Below are 20,386 nucleotides of genomic sequence, written 5' to 3'. Positions count from 1 at the left end.
GAGTTAACTTTAAAAATTAGAAAAAATGAGGTATTTTTAACTTGCGAAAGAGTGATCATATCTTAATGAAATTTCATATTTAGGAGGACCTCGAAACTTAGATCTCTTACTTTTTATCCCGACCTGGTCCAGCGTCATTAGGGGGGGGGATCTTGGAAAACGCTTAAAGCGGAGAGATCAGGATGAAACTTGTTGGAAAGAATAAACACAAGTCCAAGATAGGTTACTTACATAACCGGACTGGATCCACTCTCTTTGGTGGAGTTGGGGGGGGGGGGGGGTAATTCGGAAAAATTAAAAAAAATGAGGTATTTGTAACTTACGAAAGGGTGGTCAGATCTTAATGAAATTTGATATCTAGAAGGATCTTGTGCTTTAAAACTCTCATTTTAAATGCCGACCAGATCCGGTGATATTGAAGGGAGTTGGAGGGGGAAGCTGGCATTCTTGGAAAACGCGAAATCGAGGTATCTTACGAATAGGTGATTGGATCTCAATGAAACTTGATATATAGAAGAATCTTGTGTCTCAGATGCTCCATTTTCAATTCGAATCGGATCCGGGGACATAGAGGGTTGGAGGGGGAAACAGAAATCTTGGAAAACGATTAGAGTGGAGATATCGGGATGAAACTTGATGGGAAGAATAAGCACAAGTTATAGATGCGAGATTGATATAATTGGTACGGATTCGTTCTCTCTGGGGGAGCTAGGGGTTGTTAATTTGGAAAAGTTAGAAAAATTGAGGTGTTTTTCACTTAAGAATGAGTGACCGGATCTTAATGAAATTTGATATTTAGAAGGAACTCATGTCTCAGAGCTCTCATTTCAAATCCCGACCAGATCTGCTGACATTGGGGGGAGCTGGAGGGGGAAACTAGAAATCTGGAAAATGCCTATAAATGTCGTAGATACGTGACTGACGTAACCGGACTGGATCCACTCTCTTTGGTGGAGTTAGATGGTGGGGTTCAGTGCTTTGGCAAGTTTGGTGCTTCTGGACGTGCTAAAACGATGAAAATTGGTAGGCGTGTCAGGAAACTGCACAAATTGACTTGATAAAGTCGTTTTCCCCGATTCGAACATCTGGAGGGCTGAAGGGAGAGGAAAATTAGAAAAATTGAGGTATTTTTAACTTTCGAATGGGTGATCGGATCTTAATGAATTTTGATATTTAGAAGGACCTCGTGACTCACAGCTCTTATTTTAAATCCTGACCGGCATTAAGCCTCTGATTTTCCTTTTAAAGCAATCTATTGATTCTTAGTATTTTGCTAGAGCTCATACCATATGAGCTCTTGGCTCTTCCTACCTCATCACAAGTGCAATATGAGCTCTTAGCTCTTGTTTTCAAAATATGACACCAATAGTTCATAAGACTCTGTAACTTGATGATCAAGTGAACTAACCCATCTTCATTGACCTCACAAAATGGGAGTACCCTAAGGTTCCTTTGCAATCCTCGGCCAATAAAAATTCCCTTGAATTCTTCTTAGCACGTAGTTTGATGCAAGTGCTAACAATAGGTAAAGGGGTACCTCACTTAAATTCAGAGCTAGAAGCTGCTTGTATTAATGTTGACGGGTTATTTGTGCTGATCCTTCAATTTCGCCCAGGAGTCTTGTTTGAAAACTCTGGAGAATCTTGTCGATTTGAATTAAACCCCCTTCGACTTATAATTCCAATCCCAAGAATAGCAAGCCTCATAAAGGCGCTATTTGATCATCAACGCCCCAAAGATTTTTTTAGCATCCATAAATCCTGAAACGTGCTCTTGTTAATCTTTTGTCTGGTCAGTAATCCTTAGTTTTCAGTAACTATCAACCAAAAAGATACTTTATAGGCAGACGTTTATTTTGAGGGAACATTAGTCCTATATCTTTCTTTAGGGCTAGTGAACGAAAGACACTTTGAAGCCCAAAATCTCGATCGTACAGCTGGATTTTTAAAGTATCTATTGACTTAGCTATCTCCTAACACTAGAGTATGTTATTATGTATTACTATTTATCTGATACATGAGAGATTTTCCATCGTGAAATAGTATATTATTGTCTAGCAAGACCCCCACCCCTCCCCCTTGATGTTGGTTCATCTGGAATACCTTAAGAATAATATCCTAAAAATGCTTGTCTTTGCTTTTGGAAGATGGCTGCAAAAACATAGATTGGCAGGCTCTTAAAAGACGCGTGTTCAAACTGATTTAGTTTGCTGGCCCCAATGTTTCCCTTCAAAGGCAGGCGATGATAGCATCAGGTATCTCTGTCCAACCAAATATGGAATCTTCAACCAGTGACATAAAAAAGAGGAGGCTCATCTACTTGTGTGTGTAACTTACCTTTAATCCAAACAACGGTAGACTTGTGCAGTTTTCCAAATCATTTTGATAGCTTTTACGATATGGATTATGCTACTCAATGCTCACGTGTTGTTTTATTCAGACTAACATGAAAGCTTACTTGAAACAGCCGTCAATCTAAACGATACTTTATCTGTGTTTGACATTTAAAGATTGATACCCCTTATTGCTTGGACTAAGAAAGAGCCTTATTTAAGACTTATGATGTGTTGTTCATGGTATTGGGGGCAACGTTGAGGGAGCTGGATGTGCCTAACATTCAGTATTCTTTCACTTGTCCCTGTTAATCCAATGCAGGCGTACCCAATCTTTTTCTGGTCCGTGCCCCTTATAAGCCGGTGTTTTAACCCGATTTTGGATTTACTCATAATTGGGTATAAGAATTTTGCTCAAATATTATTTTATATATGCACCATATAAAATAATTTTATGGGAAATATATCCAACCTTACCTTAGCCTTAGATCTGCCTCTGCTTCCAGAGGCACTCAGGATATCAAGAAGGAGCTGCCAATTTTTCCTTAGGTTTGCTGCTGCCAATATATTTCTCTAATGAGGCTGGATTGTGGTGTTTAGGTTTCGTAGATACATCCGTTACATTCGGCGTATGGTGTTTCTGGGTCTGCCTCTGCGACGTGAACCTGATGATTGCGAGTGGATTGCTGCATTTCGTAGCCAAAGATACGTAGCATGTGGGCAAGGTATCTCCATCTGTGTACTCTCATGACATTTGTCACAAAAGGTTGACCCGTCTTGTCGCGGATGGATTGATTGCCTTTTCTCTGCTGCCAGTGGATGTTAAGAATTCTCCTGAGGCTTGTGTTTTCGAAATCAAGTATTCTTGTATTCCTATTAGATTACTGCAAACAAAGCTCTCAAGAAATTCAGGAATGTCAGAATGGTCGCATTGATCATTTCCGCAAAAAATTCGATTTCTGTCAGGTGACTTCCCTTTTTTCAGTTTTTTTTTTTTTTTTTTTTTGCTGCTATAATTTCAGTGGATGATATCAGATCCATATTAATGTTTAAGAAGAGCATGTTTGTTGCAGGAATCACAGGGGGAGAGGTGTTTGATGGAGGTCTGTTCAACAGCTTTTCATTTTGGCTAGCCCAAACTTCTTTCACCGTAGACTGATCGGTTATAAGGATGGCCGGTGGGTCTTTTACCGGTCCATGATTAATAGAGGATTTCTTGCCAATTATCTCATTGATGATTTGATAATCAGCTTTTGAGTCACCTCTCTTCGCTGTTTCTTCCATTTGTGCTGCTTTCTGCTCAAGCAAGTTTCTCTAGTCATTTCTGACATTCTTCTTCACTGCTTTATCCGCGGCTCTGAATTCTTCGTTTCTTAAGATCTGTGGTCAAGGACTTGTCTTTGAATTTTACATGCTTTTACTTTTTTCTTTCCTCTATGGGGTCCCAGTTTTGTCAGACAGCTAGTGGTATTTTGGCTCTTGTGGTAGCTAATGGTGGATTCCGCGGTATCGCTAATGTAGAGGTTTATGCTTTCCTAGGTGTGTTTGCTGTGGGTATCATCTAGTAAATACAGGGCCTCAAATCTCTTTTGCATCTCTAAATTAGAGGTTTGCTTGAATTCTTCGCTCGCCGTTTTTCCGAGTCGAATACTGACTTTGAGGAAGCCTTTTCGGAGTTTTTATTTCTTTCTAATTTGAGGCAGACTTTTGATGCCATCAGTTTGCGGTCTAAGCCATCGACAGGTCCTTTACAGCCCCTTATATCAAGTAGGTTTGTTCTCCACTTCTTGTTTCAGAGACACTAGTCAATCTGATTTCTGGCGTGGCCCTCGGGGAATGTCCAGGAGTAGAAATATGTCTAAATTCTTTCTAAGCGTCACATGAATCCTTTCTTACATTTCCAATCAATCAATCAACTTTATTTATATCAGATAATCAATGCATGCATATCTTTTAACATCCCTACAAAAGGCTCCATGGCTTGTGAACGTAGGGAAAAACATTACAATCATATCTATCAAGATTCATAATACAAAATAAGGAAAATAAACACGGAGAGGAAAAAAAAAACAAAACAAAAAAGGAACACAGAAAATGCAAATAATTATATCAAGCCTTTTCTTTTGATTATTTACACTCAGTTGAACTGGCAAATATATAATACTATTATTATTTATAAAAAAAAAAGAAAAAAAGAAAGAAGAATAACAAGAAAAATTAACCCAAATGACTTTTCATTAATCTTTTGAAAACCCCGATGGAATGGCAGTCTCTGATATTCTTTGGCAGGGAGTTCCAAGCCCTACTACATGCGTATATAGGGCTAAAATCTGACCTCTTGGTTGGAGTTCTAACAACAAATAAAATATTACAGTTACGAGTTCTGCGATGATTAGCACTAACTCGGGGTTTTAACAGTTTCAAAAAACAAGAGGAAAGTTGACCATGAAGATATTTATGAATAAAGAATAGCACATGATAGGAAATACTGCGGACGGAACCTAAGGAAAGAATTTTTTGACGTGCTATTCTGAAACTACGAGCATTTTTATGAACAAGAGAAAGTGGTCTTAATAGGGAAGGGAAAGTACTCATCCAAACAATAGAACAGCAATTTAAGTACGGCTGTATGAGAGAATTATAAAGAAGCTTTAGAATACATCCAGGAAAAACATACCTTTGCTTACGCATCGTACCTAAATTTCTTGACACTTTTAATCGGAGAAGGTTAATATGGTTCTTAAATAAAAGATTTACATCGACAAGGACTCCTAGAGACCTAACAAACCTATTTTGTGATCTAGAAATAATAGCTTTAAATCTTTAGAGCGGGAATAATATTCAAACCAGGAAATTGCAAGCAATTCTGGAAAAAAACAAAAATTGATATTTGGAAACATTTAGAGCGAGACAATTTGCTTCAAACCACTCGTAAGCTCTGTCTGTCAGTATTTGAAGCTTTGTTACCAGATTATTTTGATCCCGCTCGGAACAAACAAGCGTATTTTCATCAGCAAATACAAATAAATGAATGGTTTGTTCAATATATATTGAATTAGGATACTACAATTCATCTGGGTGAAATATATTGCAACAAATGGACCTTGGAGCATCTAAAAGAGCCACTTACTTCCCTGACTTGGATTCAACCCACTGGGTACGGAATTTCAGTTTTCAAAGTTGACCTTTTTTTGTAACTAATTCTTTTGTTGTATTGAAAAGGATTGTTTGGTAAAACTGGAGTAAGAGTGACAAAAGGGGTTTGAAATCGTGTTGCCATAGGTTTGTGATCTCAGTATTTTTAATGAACAAGTGACTGCATTGAAGGACGGGAAGAGTGTAACCCATGCTAATGTAACAAACGAAAATGTAAATTCTATCACTGACAAGGCCGTCCATGGTTTGGGTCGTAACCCCACCCACCTTGAACCTCTTATAAGGGGACGTAAAAATGTGTATGAAGGCCTTAGAGCTTAACAGGCAAACTAGCATCGGTTGCTCACCATTAGTACTTGTATAAGAAAGACTAGGTTCTCGCGTCTTTGTTGTAACATCTAACTAAAGAGCAGTAATCCTCCTAGTGATTATCTGCCTTTCAACTGCTCAAGGAGCAAAGCGGTGGCCGAAACGAGATGGAGCGCCAGATATTAAGCCGTTGGAATGGTTTGGAATGACTTTTTTTAGTCTGGCGCTTTTAGAGCAACTTACAAATTCTTCTGAAAGTACAAGTACACAATTTCCTGCGAGTTAATTTGATAATGTGATAATGAATTTATTTGAAAATTGTGCTAAACATTTGAAACTATCTTTCCAAGTTCTGCACCATTTTTAGTTCTGCATTATGGTTGAACTCATCTTTGGAGACTTGCTTCTTGGTCAACCTTACCGGTTGTTTTAGGTGGCAAGGTTTTAAATTAGTTTTGCTTGTAGTAACCCTAGAATCGGGAATTTTAAAAAAAAAATTGGTATATAGTGCGAAGATCTCATCAATCTGCAACTATAAGTTGAGAATATATTTCTAGATACTGATCGATGTGAACAAACACAAATTAGTATGGATGATACTTTTGACTCATTCCCCCTACCCTAAAACTGAGGTAAACATGTTTGTGCATAACAGAGAGGATCCCTCCCTCCTTTTTCCCACTAGCTGTCTCTCTAAAATATTCTGGCATATAATCAGGTTCAATTGGTCATTGTTTTCGCTCTAAGTAGCATATAATACTAGCTACCGTCAGTTTCTTTCTTTGCTGTGGAAACGCCCTGGAGTAAATTAAATGGAGAGCCCTTTCTTTTAAATAGACGATAGAGTCACTCTCTTATATTTCATCATGAGAGACATTTTTGCTTATCGGCTATTTCCTCGAGATCTGGCAGAGAGCAGCTGAAAATCCTATTTGTGAGAGTTTCCAGATTCTAAAAGCGTTTCTAAGCTTTTATCTCGGGGAAAATACCCTAAGGACTGTTTCCCAGTGATGGGCTTGCGAGAGGATAGCCAGCGGGATTCTACAGTCTTTCATATAATGGCTATTCGCCTACGGTAAATAAACTTATTAAGATGATGTCTTTTTAGAAATAGTAAGGGAGTAAAAAACTTTCACAGGCGTGTCATAATAAACAAGGACACAAAAAAAAAAAATAAAACTGTCACTTGGAAGCTGTATTTTTGTCGCGATCAGCTTGAGTTCACTTTCCCTTTCTTTTACAATTTTCGGGATGGTGTTAATCTCTTAGATTAAATTAATCTCTTAGCGTATATTATTTGTAGATTTATCATATGTGCATTAAAACAGTTATTTTCTGTTTCTTAGCGTCCTGTTACAATGGAGGCTCCAAAGTATATGGTGTACCTTAGCTATTTCTTTCATCTACACATGTTATATGCGGCTTTTTTTCGCTCGTTTTGTTTCTGTTTCTCTCGCTTTTCCGTGCTCTGTTTTCTCTATTCAACGTCTCTAGATTTCCTCTTCGAATAAAAATGGCTTAGTGAAGCTTACAGTGATGTATCAGCGATTTTTCGTAATTGTTTTACGAACTTCGAACTATTGGCTTTTATGGCACTTGGTATTAACTAAGTGACATATAGCAATCGCAAATTCTGTCGGTCTGTCTGTCTGTCGGTCCCGGTTTTGCTACCTTAGTCACTTCCAGGTAAGCTAGGACGATGACATTTGGCAGGCGTATCAGGGACCGGACCAGATTAAATTAGAAATAGTCTTTTTCTCGATTTGACCATCTGGAGGGGGGGGGAGTCCGTTAATTCGGAAAAAATTGAAAAATTGAAGTATTTTTAACTTACGTACGGGTGATCGGATGTCAATAACATTTGATATTTAGAAGGATATCGTGTCTCAGAGCTGTTATTTTGAATCCCGACCGGATCTGGTGACATTGGGGGGGGGGGGGGGTAGTTGGGAGGAGGAAACCTAAAATCTTGGAAAACACTTAGAGTGGAGGGATCGGGATGAAACTTGGTGTGAAAAATAAGCACAAGTCCTAGATACATGATTGACATAACCGGAATGGATCTGCTCTCTTTGGGGTAGTCGGGGGGGGGGGTTTAATTCTGAAAAATTAGAAAAATGACGCATTTTTAACTTACGAACGGGTGATCGGATCTCAATGAAATTAGATATTTAGAAGGATGTCGTGCCTCAAAGCTCTCATTTTAAATCCCGACCGGATCTGGTGACATTGGGAGGAGTTTGGGGTGAGAGAACCTAAAATCATGGAAAACGCTTAGATTGGAGGGATCGGGATGAAACTTGGTGGGAAAAATAAGCAGAAGTCTTAGATACGTGATTTACATAGTTGGAACGGGTTCGCTCTATTGGGGGGGGGGTTAATTCTGAAAAATTAGAAAAAATGACGCATTTTGAACTTACGAAGGAGTGATCGGATCTTCATGAAAATTCATATTTAGAAGGACCTCGTAACTCAGATCTCTTATTTTAAATCTCAACCGGATCCAGCGTCACTGGGTGGGGGGGCAGTTGGGGGGACCAGAAATCTTAGAAAAAACTTAAAGCGGAGAGATCAGGATGAAACTGGATGGGAAGAATAAAAACCTGTCTAAGATACGTGACTGACATAACCGGACCAGATCTGATCTCTTTGGTGGAGGAGGGGGAGGGTAATTTTGAAAATTGAGGCATTTGTAACTTACGAAAGGGTGACCAAATCTTAATGAAATTTAATATTTAGAAGGATCTTGTGCTTTAAAGCTCTAATTTTAACTTCCGACCAGATCCTGTGACACTGGGGGGAGTTGGAGGGGGAAACGGGAATTCTTGGAAAACGTGAAAATTGGGGTATTTTTATCTTACGAATACGTGATTGGATCATAATGAAATTTGATATTTAGAAGGAATTCATGTCTCAGAGCTCTTATTTCAAATCCCGACCAGATCTTTTGACATTGGGGGGAGTTGGAGGGGGAATTCTTGGAAAACACTTGGAGTGGAGGAATCGGGATGAAGCTTGGTGGATAGAATAAGCAAATTTTCTTGATACATGATTGACGTAACCGTACTGGATTCGCTCTCTTTGGGGGAGGTGGGGGGAGAGGTTCAGTGATTTGGCGAGTTTGGTGCTTCTGGACGTGCTAGGACGATGAAAATTGGTAGGCGTGTCAGGGAGCTGCACAAATTGACTTGATAAAGTCGTTTTCTCAGATTTGACCATCTGGGGGGCTAAAGGGAGAGCAAAAATTAGAAAAAATGAGGTATTTATAACTTACGAGTGGGTGATCGGATCCTAATGAATTTTGATATTTAGAAGGACATCATGACTCAGATCTCTGATTTTAAATCCTGACCGGCATTAAGCCTCTGATTCTACTTTTAAATCAATCTATTGATTCTCAGAATTTTGTTAGAATTCATACCATATGAGCTCTTGGCTCTTAGCTCTTCTTGCCTCGTCACAAGTGCCATATGAGCTCTTCAGTTAATCAGTTAATGTAAATTGTCGTTTATTAATTTAGAATTAATAGATAAATGAATAAGTGTCCGTGGAGGTTTTTGGCGTCCATGCATTATTGCACAATTGTACAAATTATCTTCAATGCACAAATTGAGAAATTGTTACAATAGATCTAACCTGATGTTTCTAAATTTATTTTTAATTGTTTTCCAACCAAAGAAATCAATCTTGAAAACATTAGGTCTATGACCAGTAGGAAGAAAATGAACAATCAAACGATTGTTTTGTCTCTGTACAACAAGGTGTCTCAGGGTTAAAAAAGTGAAGAATTTAAGCCCTGACAGTTCAAAAAGTAAAGAATCTGAAATCAAAATAAAAAGGAATAGTCTCATCAATGCATGCAGTTTCTACTCCGTGTAAAACCACGGAAATAGAATTTCAAACAGTTTGTTTTAACAAACGGTAAGGTGGAGTGACTCGCCCAATACTAACCGAAACTCCAAAAAACAAAACCTTGATAACAATAGATAGATCAAAAGAAATTAATTTTTATGCTGATTCCAAATGAAGTTTAATGCTACCCATTATGAGTTGTGAGCCTAATAAAATTTGCTTCATTTTTGAAAAAGGAGAAAAACATCCCCCAAAAGTCAAGGAATCTTTGAAAATTGCATTATCACATTCAGCGTTGCAGAAAACCTGACTTTTGAGTTTTCAAGGTCCCATCTTTAAAAATCTGGATTTTTTTTCTTTTTTTTTTTTTTTGCAAGTAGAAAGATAGCGGATGTGTGTACTTAGTTTGTTTGTTTTGTTTTTATTTTTTATTCTTCCCAGGGGTGATAGTATCGAACCAATTGTCGTATGAAACTGGGAGATAGCTCATTTGAACGAAAATTAAATTTCTAGAGCCCTTTTTAAGTGACCAAGAAATTCGAGCGCAACTAGCCCACCTCCCGTGCTTTTTTCTCCCAAAGTTGTCTGATCAAAATTTTTAGATAGCCATTTTGTTTAGTATAGTTGAAAACTCCAATAACAGGACCCCCGCCCCGAGTCCCCTTAGGAAGGGCTGCAAGTTATGAAATTTCCCGATTGTTTATATGAAGTATTTGGTATTGGGAAATGTACCGGCATCTTTTGGGGGGTATTATCTGGGGATGGATTTTCCACGGGGAGAATTTCCCATTGGTATAGAGTTTCCGGGGGTAAACTTTCCAGGGAAAATTAATTAAGTGAGGAATTTGCCAGATTTCATATTGGAAATTTGTGTAATTTGTCTTGTTTCCTCGTTAGCGATCCCATTTTAAATTTGGAGGTGCTGTGGGGGAATTGTCCGGGGAAGTTTCAGCGGAGTTAGAATTCTCCGGTGATTTTCACAAGGGTGAGGATTTCTCATGGAATACTTTTTTCATGGGGTTATTATCACCAGGAGAAATTCTCCATGGCAAAATTTTCCGTGGGAGAATTTTTCCATCGGGGGAGGTTCCGGGAAATATTTTTCACACAGGGGGGGGGATTTCTTCATGACTTGAAGACTGATCAAAAATTAAATAAAAAACAAGTATTTTTTCAAATGAAAGTATGCTAAGGAGTATTTTTCAGGCACAATCCTAATCAAGAAATTTTTCGGGGGGAATTCGCAGTGACGATGGAATTGTTTTTTTACGGATTGGTGTGGATTTCCTGAGATTATTATCAAAACACAAATGGATAAAAAAGGTTTTTCTACTGAAAGCAAGGAGCAGCTTAAAAACATAAAACGAATAGAAATTATCTTGTGCGTGAGGGGGCTGGCTCCTTCTCAATGCCCTGTTCTTCACGCTAAAGTTCGACCTTTTGTCCCAATTCTTTGAGAAGGGTTCCTGAAACACGAGGGCCATGTAATTAGAATCATAATTTCTTTTAAGTACTTAAAATATTTAGCGTGAAGAGAGGGGTATTGAGGAGGGGCAGCCCTCTCACGTACGGAAGAATTTCTGTTCGTTTTATGTTTTAAAGTTACTCCTTACTTTCAGTAGGAAATACTATTTTTTTATTTAATATAATTAAAGGCCTACTCTTCTCAATAATACAGAAGTAAAATATTGTTCAGTTGCTGATTTTGGAATAATTCCACTTTTTTTTTTTTTTTTTGCGGTTCATATTTGATACGACTTATGTGGGAGGAGAGGGATCTCTAAGATTCTGATATCCAGTCATCAAACAGTTCGTGGTAATGAACTGTAAGTAAGGAGCGACCCGGCTCAATAGTAACCGAACCTCTAAAAAATGGAACTTTGATACCAATATATGCATAAAAAATTGAATTTTTATGCTGATTTTAAATATGTAAGTTTCATCAAGTTTGCTCTTACCTATCAAAAATTACGAGCCTGAGAAAATGTGTCTTATTTTTGAAAAAAGGGAATACACTCCCTAAAAGTCACAAAATCTTAATGAAAATTACACCGTCAGATTCAGCGTATCAGAACCCTGCTGTAGAGGTTTCAAGCACCTATCTGCAGAAAAGTTGTATTTTTCTCAGGGTTTCTAATTATCATAATCAGGCTAAATGCCACGCTATATGCCTAATGAGGTTGTTGGATCTAAACCAAGTTTTGTCAGGAGTAACAAGTAATGCCGAAATTGTACCTTTTTAGAATTGGGGCTGGATTTGAGCTCCATGGAAGAGGAAAAAGAAAGTTGGCCCTAAAAGTTGGACAAGAGGAGATTTGCCATAGGGTGACCGCAGTTCCCAAAACAATTGGTGGGCACGAAGGGCCTAGAGTTAACCCTTTTAATGGCGTGTCACTGATCCAGCCTTTGTTGCAGGCTGTATCAGTGACAACCTTCCTGTCACTGACAGGGAGAGGAAGTATCAAAATAGGTTTTCATTGGTCCAATTGCTAGACGGCCTGGACAGTGGACACATTGCACTTTTGTTTTCTGCCTATGTGATTCATAGACCACAGTTGCTGCAATTATTCATGGGACCTTTCGGTAGAGTTTTCCATTATTGCTTCTATTAGAAACCTGCAACCCTCTTTTTGCTTAGAAGATCATTAGGGACTCGGGAAGAAACTCTTTTTTCCTGATTTTGAAATCGAATGCCTGTCAGGAATCATTCTTACACTCAAAATGATAAAAGAGTTTCTTTGAAAATCCTGGCTCTTTCCAGAGAAGAAAAGGGGAAAAAATTTCCCAATTTTTAGAGAGAGCTTGTCAGAAGCAGATTATTGTTAAGTCATGACAATCGGATGGATCTTTTTTATGGTCCAAATGTCCTTTTAAGTTTATTCACTCTCTCTCTGTGTCAGCAGCTTTATATTGGATTCTTTTGTTGGCAGCATGAACCAAACATCTCGAAATCTCGGAGCAAAACACTAAGCTTTGTTTACCCTGTTCATGGGTCATTTTGTCGCTATAATAAATATGCTAGCTTAGTTCTTAGCTGGGACTCATTTTCATATTTTTCTAATGCTGGTGTTTAGCAACAAAACTGTATTTGAATGTTTGTCTATTGATTAAGATACACAAATAAAACGTGAAAAATAACGAAAACTGGCAAGATTTCCTCTCTCTCTCTCTCTCTCCCTCCCTCCCTCTCTCTCTTTCTCTCTCTCTCTCTCTCTCTCTCTCTATCTCTCTCTCTCTCTCTCTCTTTCTCTCTCTATCTCTCTCTCTCTCTCCCTCCCCCTCTCTCTCTCTTTCTCTCTCCCTTTCTCTTCCTATTTCTCTTTCTCTCTTAGTCACTCTTTCTCCCAGATCTGTATGTTCATTGGAATTTTCTGATAGGTTCAAATTAAACCTAGGTAAATCTAGGTATTAGTAAAATCTCATTGTGAATGGGCCTTAAAGGGGTAATTGAAAGCTTAAAAGCTGACTGACCAACTACGAAGAAATTCAATGAAAAATAACTAACTAACAAAATAGAAACAACTACAAAAAATAACTAAAAAATAGGCTTTAGGCCGAAGAAGTTCAGGGAGAAAAAGTATGTAATAAATAGTTCTTCTATTTACGCAACATACTGTCCTTGCGCCTAAAGAAAACTTTTTCAAAAAATTAAGAAAAAACTAAAAATAACATGCTTAAAAGGCTAAATGTTTATCCATAAAAATTTTCTTCTCTAAACTTCATTGTCCTAAAGCAGTTTTATTATTATTTTTATTTTTTTATTTTGTTAACATGACAGTTCGATATTTTGGAATAATTACCTTCAAACTGATGGAAAAGGTCTTGGCTTTAGAATTATAGCTTTCAATTTTGGAGGCAACTCAAAATTATGATATAAACATATGCATCGTCCATTTGCTTATAAATAAAGACAAGAAATTTAGCTTTCAGAAAATAATGAATTTATGTGATATTCCGAAAATAATGAATTTGTGTGATTTTTGTGTAAATTTGGCTAAGTCTAGTTTGTTAAAAGAATAAATTTCTTTTTATAACTACAACGCGCTTATCTAACCTAAGGGTGGGATACAAAATCAGGTAATTAGTTTCACTTTCAGCTTGTAATGCATGTAAAAGGGGCAATGATTGGGTTTAAAGGTGTTATCTATAAATGTATTTCTTTTTTTTTTCAGGTCTTATGGCCCAGACTGAAACTTTGACATCCAATACTAATCAGGAATTATTGGAGAAAAATGAGGTTCTGCCTGGAGAAGTGCTGGAATCTCTTCAGTCGTCACGTTTGCTTAAAATTCTCTCCTCTTATTTGAGAAATGATTCAAGTGAGTTAAAAGCTTCTACTCAAATTAGAGATAATAAGATTTGGATTCTTCCCTGAATGATTTAGCACAGTATATTGTATTTCTTTGGAGACATTTGACATGTATATACTTAGTTGTTAACTCAAGGGAAAAAAGAACAAAAAAAACCATGATTCCGTTCATTGAAATTAACAGGCGAAAAATGTTTCGTCTGTATTATCAGCAATTCGTTCTTAGTGCTACCGAAAACAAATGGGCTACTTAATAAGAAAAATTCCAGACGACAAAACCAATAACTAATAACAAAAAACTGAAACGAAAATCAAGTTATTTGAAAAAAATATTTGGATCAAGCATTGAATTTACTAAAACAAAGTAAAACATCTTTTTAGTTCCGTTTGCTAGTAATTTTTTGATTAGTGTTGCATTTGCACTTCCCAGGGAGAAGAGTTTTGGAAACAAATGCTATCGATCGAGAAATCTCAGGAATTTTCGATTTTTCTTATAATCTATAAATATTTATCACAAAGTCTGCCTATTTTGTTCTAAGTTGAAATAATCGATAACTTCATTTAATTTCTCTATTCAAAGTTCCCAAAGACACTGGGCACCGTGTATGAACCTCGCCTCAAAATTCTGAACCAACTGGGAACTCTGAATCATGGGCGTTTTCATATGTTTCCTGAACAGACACGTGTTTCGGCCTAGGATTGTAGGTTTAATGAATTTAAACGCCACTTAAGGGAAGGCTAAAGATTGTTCATAGAATTTACATCCATAGCCCAAATGGAACGAGTATTTGTCTTGCTAAAATTACATATAGATCGGAATACACAATAAATTACCTATAAAGGGTTATTTCATCATATTTTCACATTTTTCGCTCTGTAATGGGTGTTCATTACAGTTCTAAGCTATTCCTTCCTCAGAAAAATTTACTTAGGTAAATTTTTCCTTGTGGACTATTTCCCCCGGAAAAGTGGTACTACAGTGCTACAGGGTAGTAATCCTTTTCCTGAAGGAGATAAAGGAGTAAGAATGATAAACTTTTTTTTAACTCGATTTGACAATAGACTAAAAAGTAGAAAATGGTTTATTTTTCTCAAGAATCTATGAGTGTATATGAAATCGAGTGGCGCAAAAGGGATTGGGCTTTACATAACTTTATCTTTTTAACTCCTTTTCTTCAGCTCACCGATTCTTTTCAATTTATTGAAGCCCATTCTGTTTCGCACCTCTTGTTTTCACTAATTTCCATAGACTTCCGAGAGAAAAACAAATATACTTTTAGTCTGTTTTCAAAGAAGTAAGAAAAAGGTATATTTATTACTTTTACTCCTTTATTGCTTTCTAGAAAAAAGGTGGTACCCTGTAGCACTGTAATACAACTTGTCCTTAGATTCTGGTCATCAAATAAGATTTAATTTGAAGAACTATTCAGACAATGCAGTTGGAAGAGTTTTAGAAATCTGAAATGATTTCCAAGAAGAAGATAGAAGAGATGGAGTTGACGTTATTTAATCACTTCACGTCTTTCCATTCATATCATCTACGAAGTCTTAAAAGTTGGCTCTGTAAAATAGAGATGAAAAGTGAAAGTTCCGAGAAAAACAGGCTAAATCAATTCAGAAAAATAACCTTTTCTGATGAAGAAAAAGAAACGAGAAAAAGTTTATTCCCAAAACTTTTTCCGTCCCTTCAAGCTGTATGCTTGAGTTGTCAAAATAGGAATGGGTTTTATCCAATTTTACTTTAACTTTTAGTTTGCTATGTCCTCAGGAGGTAAAGCCTTTGGGAATACTGCTGAATTTTGAAACTGCGAGTTCTATGATAGAGTTTTTTTTTAATTAAAATCATGTTTTTTTATGGACTGAATGAGCATCTCAATTGAGCTTTAAAATGTTAAAGGTGGAAGCGTGCTTCTCTCCATCATGGTTAGGGCTAACTCATAGTTGATCTATTTTTGATTATCCTATAAGTCAAAACCACACAGTCCATCTTTGTATTCGATTGTAAATTGCTCCATTTGACTATCTTTTTCTTCTTTCTTCAATACTAAAGATACTGAGTTTTGGTAGTTATTTATTACAAACAAAAATACTTAATACGAAGAGTATTTATATTATGTAATATTTTAGCGAAAGTTTTCCTTTTTCAGTACGACTAGTCCGTCTTTTTTTTTTAAATGTTCAAGCCATGGCCCGCAACCACGCCCACCTCCGCTTCTGAAACAATTGTATATAGTGTTAGATCAAAAGCGATATTTAGCTTTAGTCAAGAAGTTCTATTCCTCAAATAAATGATATTGGGTAACTTCCTCTTAGCTTAATATGATAAGGATGTTAGTTGGGCAAATAAGTAATAATTAAGAATGTCTCTAAATTACAACGTCTAAACTGTAGAATGAGAAAACCTCTAAAATTGATAAGTCATCCAAGTTTGCCCTGTCCATCCAAAAAAAGTAGAAAAGTCATTATTTTTTTTCCTACAAACTTCTTTTATTGGCATTGTAGTCCTTGTGTGACCTAAGTCTTCTTCACTACTTTGCCTCACTTTCTACAGACATATTTTCTTGACCTATGTGTGCGTAACTCTAACACCTTCAGGTTGTCGAAGTTGACGTTTATTATCCTGACACTTTTTTAAAAGCCCGATGTACAGTTTTGCTTTGTGAATCTGTATTTAAATTACCCAGCTGTGACCCTTGTCAGGGTATATCATGTAGACAGTATAATCAAAAATAAAGACACATTTTAAGATTCGAAAGGAGGGTCATTTCCGTAAGGTATTCGGTGGACCTAGAATATCTATTTCCTAGCCCTGCAAAATCGTTTTAATACCATAAAACAGAAGGTAGTTTTTTATTTAAGTTTTTTATCCCTATTTTATTGTTTATACGCCTTTCGAGGGTCCCAACAGCTGACAAACAGTAGTTTTTTGGTTTTTTTTTCTCGTGTTTACTCCTTTACTTCGTTCTTCAATTGTGTCCTTTTTTGCACAATTAACTGTTTTTATATTTGGTCTTTTATAGAAATATGTTTTTCTTTTTTCAGTCATATAGTGGCATTCGAGGTGCCCTCTCCTGTGTGTGTTTATGTTTTCCTATTGTGTATTAATTTTGTATTAGAAATCAGCTGTTTTGGAATTAAATGCAGCCTGAAATTTGGAGTCTAACTAGCCGCGTTCTGTCCCTTATTTTTTCCGAAACCAGCTCTTTTTCTTCAGCTTCCCAGCAGAACATTCAGTCACCTTCCATTGATATTGTAATTTCGTATAGTTGCAATTCTAACCATTGTTCAGTCTGGGAATGATATACTATTAGGAATATTTCGTTGAAATACTTCTGTCATTTCCTTAGACTACCATTTTCGTCACATTTCTAATTTGCGTGAGTTTTGAGAGTTAAGGGCTAAACCAATTCCCATGATACTTTTGAACTGCGGATGTCAGGTGAGGGGGAAAACAGCTGGTTCTGCTGATCTTATGCATAGCTTGCAAGACAGCAAGCTATGCATAAATGTGCTTAGTCCACTTTTTTCATTCTTATTGTGAAGAGAAAATAAAACTTTACAACCCTTGTAAGATCCTACGAATCGGAGTATGGTTGAAAGGTATTTTCAAAGCAGTTTTAAGGGGTATATGTAGGGGGGCTTCATGGTAAGGATTACAATGTCTAAATCCAGCCATGAGACCCGACTACATCCTAATTAAGCGTCGAGTCGAAGCAAGTGACCTTGCTTCGATATATAGACAAAACCTTGGCCAATCTTAACGTCGTAATAAAATATACAAGGCAAGACAGGAATTCTTGCTTGATTAATTTAATGTGTTTCATTATAATTCAAAATTTGACCTCGTTTATTCACAAACTCAGAAATCTTGATTGATTCTTGGTCTTGTATTTGCTATAGAAGAAATTTTATTATTATTGAAGAAAAGCAAGTATTCCAAATCATGATAAGGCTAACTTGTTCTTGCTTAAAAGATGATAATAATATTATTGCACAACTGGAGCGGAGTTGAACCTTTTACTAGCATTTAAAATCGTAAAATTAAAAATTGGGAAGAAATATATTAGACTTACTTTCTACAAGCGTGAATAAGTACATGCAACGCTAAGACCCAACTGACTCGCCTTTGTCTGCATATCTGTATAAAACTTGCCCGTCTTTTGTTTGCCAAATAAACCAGAGCTAACATTCAGTATTTCTGAGAAAGAATATATGCATGTTTATACAAGTAAAAATAGGGCTTTTACTCCCCTTAGAAGGTGGATGACCAGAATTATCTATCTAAGCAAAGTCTGTGTTGAATCTACCCTAAAAGAACAATTCTTACATTAAGCAAACTTTACCTGTTTTTTCTAGTCGTGAAGCTGTAGTTAGTTTAATGCTTAGTTATCTAAGAAATAGAATGACATCCTTTAAGCATAATAGGTTTTAGGATCGTACAAACCTATTAAGTCTGCCTAACTTTTAATTCTTCTTGATAAACAAAAGTAAAAACTTGGGTAAGAGCCAGAAATCAATATCGAGTACAAGGTTGTAAAAGCCGTGAATTTTTCTGATTAATTTTACATGGTAATTTTTGACGGAATAAGAGGATATATTATGCATACACGCAAGAATGTATAATAATAGGCAGCATCAGACTCACCTCTCTTTAAGGAGATTTGATTCACGAAGTCCATTGATGAAGTGTCGTACTTGAGGCTCTTATAAAAAGAGTGATAGTGTTCATCAAGTAGTGGCAGCAGCCACATAAGATGGTCGTATTTTGATTATCTGATTGATTTTCCGCCTGGACATTTGGCTCTTAGCGCTTTTGTCATCGTATTTACTCTTTTCCAGAAGTTCACTACTCGAAATGGCTCTCCATCTTCTAAATTTGTCTTATGCTTCAAAATCCCAAAGGATTCTCATACCCTATCCGTTGTATATCTAGCTACAAAAAAAACTTAACTTTTCTGTATCAACGTTTTGTTTAGTACACATTTGTTTTAAAAATTCGCCCTTACTGCTGATCTGACCTTGTCAGTGTTGTAGATTTTTTGTGAGCAACGAACATTTCACATGTGCCCCAAGAATCCTTTGGTGAGCAGCAAAACTCTGTTTATAATCATCATAAAAAATTTTATTCCAAACAGCAAGGCTTTTAAATTTCTTTCCAACAGTTCTCTGGGCTTCAACGTCGTACATCTTGTTGATGTTCAAATTAGAAGAGAGATGCTGTCTCTGAGTGTTCTGTCTTAGATAAGACAGAGAACTTTTCCGCAGAGTAGAGATATAGTTCCTTCCGTATTTTTTTAAGACGCTTATTAATTGCTTCTCTTGTTGAAGAAGGAGCTAAAATACCTGTTTCAGAGCTCTTAGACTGTACAGCTCTCAATTCTCTTACTGTCAAGCTAAAAGCTGTTATAGAAACTCTTCTTACAAAGAATTTGTATTTTTTTCTACCTTGGTCATCAGGCAAATAATATATAAAAAATGTTGTTTTTTTTCTTGAGTTATGCCCTCTCTTTTTATGGCTTGGAGCCACTTTACATACCGTAAAATACTCAGCGCCGAGAGCGCTCAGTAAACCGTCATCATTGAATAATGCACAATTGGCATGATGCAAATACCCTCATGTTTTTCAATGGAAGAGTGAACGATTGACTCTGTAATTTCAAAGAGGTTTATAAGATTCGCAAGTTATTAGACTAGATACAGTTCACTTTTCTATGGTGGAATCATGTCCACGTCCAAGCCTAGGCTGTTGGCTATTAATATGAGCTTAGTATGTAACTTGGGCATTATTGGGAAACGAATTGCATATATTTTTTTTTATATTATATATAGTTTTGTAATAATTTGCTCTATCATTTGATTGTATGGGGTGGGAACGTTAAGGCAGCTGCGGATATTTCAGTCACTCAGATGCCAAATCCTTTGAGTTGAAATAAAAATTGCAGAGAAAATAAAAAAAGATGATGCTTGGGCATTTTCATTATAATTAACTAGTCATTCGCCGGATGATTTTTTTTCAAGGGATTATTAATATGAGAATTAAAAATGTTTTTAAGACATTTTAGAAGGGAAATAGTTAATTTGCCTTACTGTAAACATAGGCCAATTTTCTTTTTATAAATCTGCGGCTTTTAGGTAATTTTTTAATTTAAAGGTAATTAAAATTTTTTTTTAGGTAATTTAGGTAATATTTTTTACTTTTAGGCATTTTTTTTGTCAGCATATTGAGTTGAATTCAGATATTTTCATTTATCGAACCTCTGAGATCCTTGACTGGGTCTGGTGATATATGTTTTGTGGATCGTGGATACTGTTTCTTTTATTTTGCAATATCTTCAACTCCATATATACTGTCTCGATTATAGAGTGTGTTTTATGAAGATTAAAAACTCGTACGTAAAAATATGCAAAAATTAAATCAACCCAGTTAT

At 36.4% G+C, this 20,386-nt stretch overlaps 1 protein-coding gene across 1 annotated transcript in view; it reads left to right on the top strand.

Annotated features, from left to right (window-relative positions):
• Positions 1-20,386, top strand: part of LOC136029578 (baculoviral IAP repeat-containing protein 6-like) — a gene marked incomplete in the record, with an annotated part of 362,481 nt that overhangs the window by 167,276 nt on the left and 174,819 nt on the right. Inside the window, 1 exon segment of the mRNA XM_065708074.1 lies at positions 13,822-13,968. Within this exon segment, the coding sequence (XP_065564146.1) occupies positions 13,822-13,968 (147 nt within the window).

This window comes from Artemia franciscana, chromosome 7 (genome assembly GCF_032884065.1).
Source record: "Artemia franciscana chromosome 7, ASM3288406v1, whole genome shotgun sequence".
Classification (NCBI taxonomy): Eukaryota; Metazoa; Arthropoda; class Branchiopoda; order Anostraca; family Artemiidae; genus Artemia; species Artemia franciscana.
Note: the sequence above shows the minus strand (reverse complement) of the source record. Positions and strands in the feature narration are given on the sequence as shown.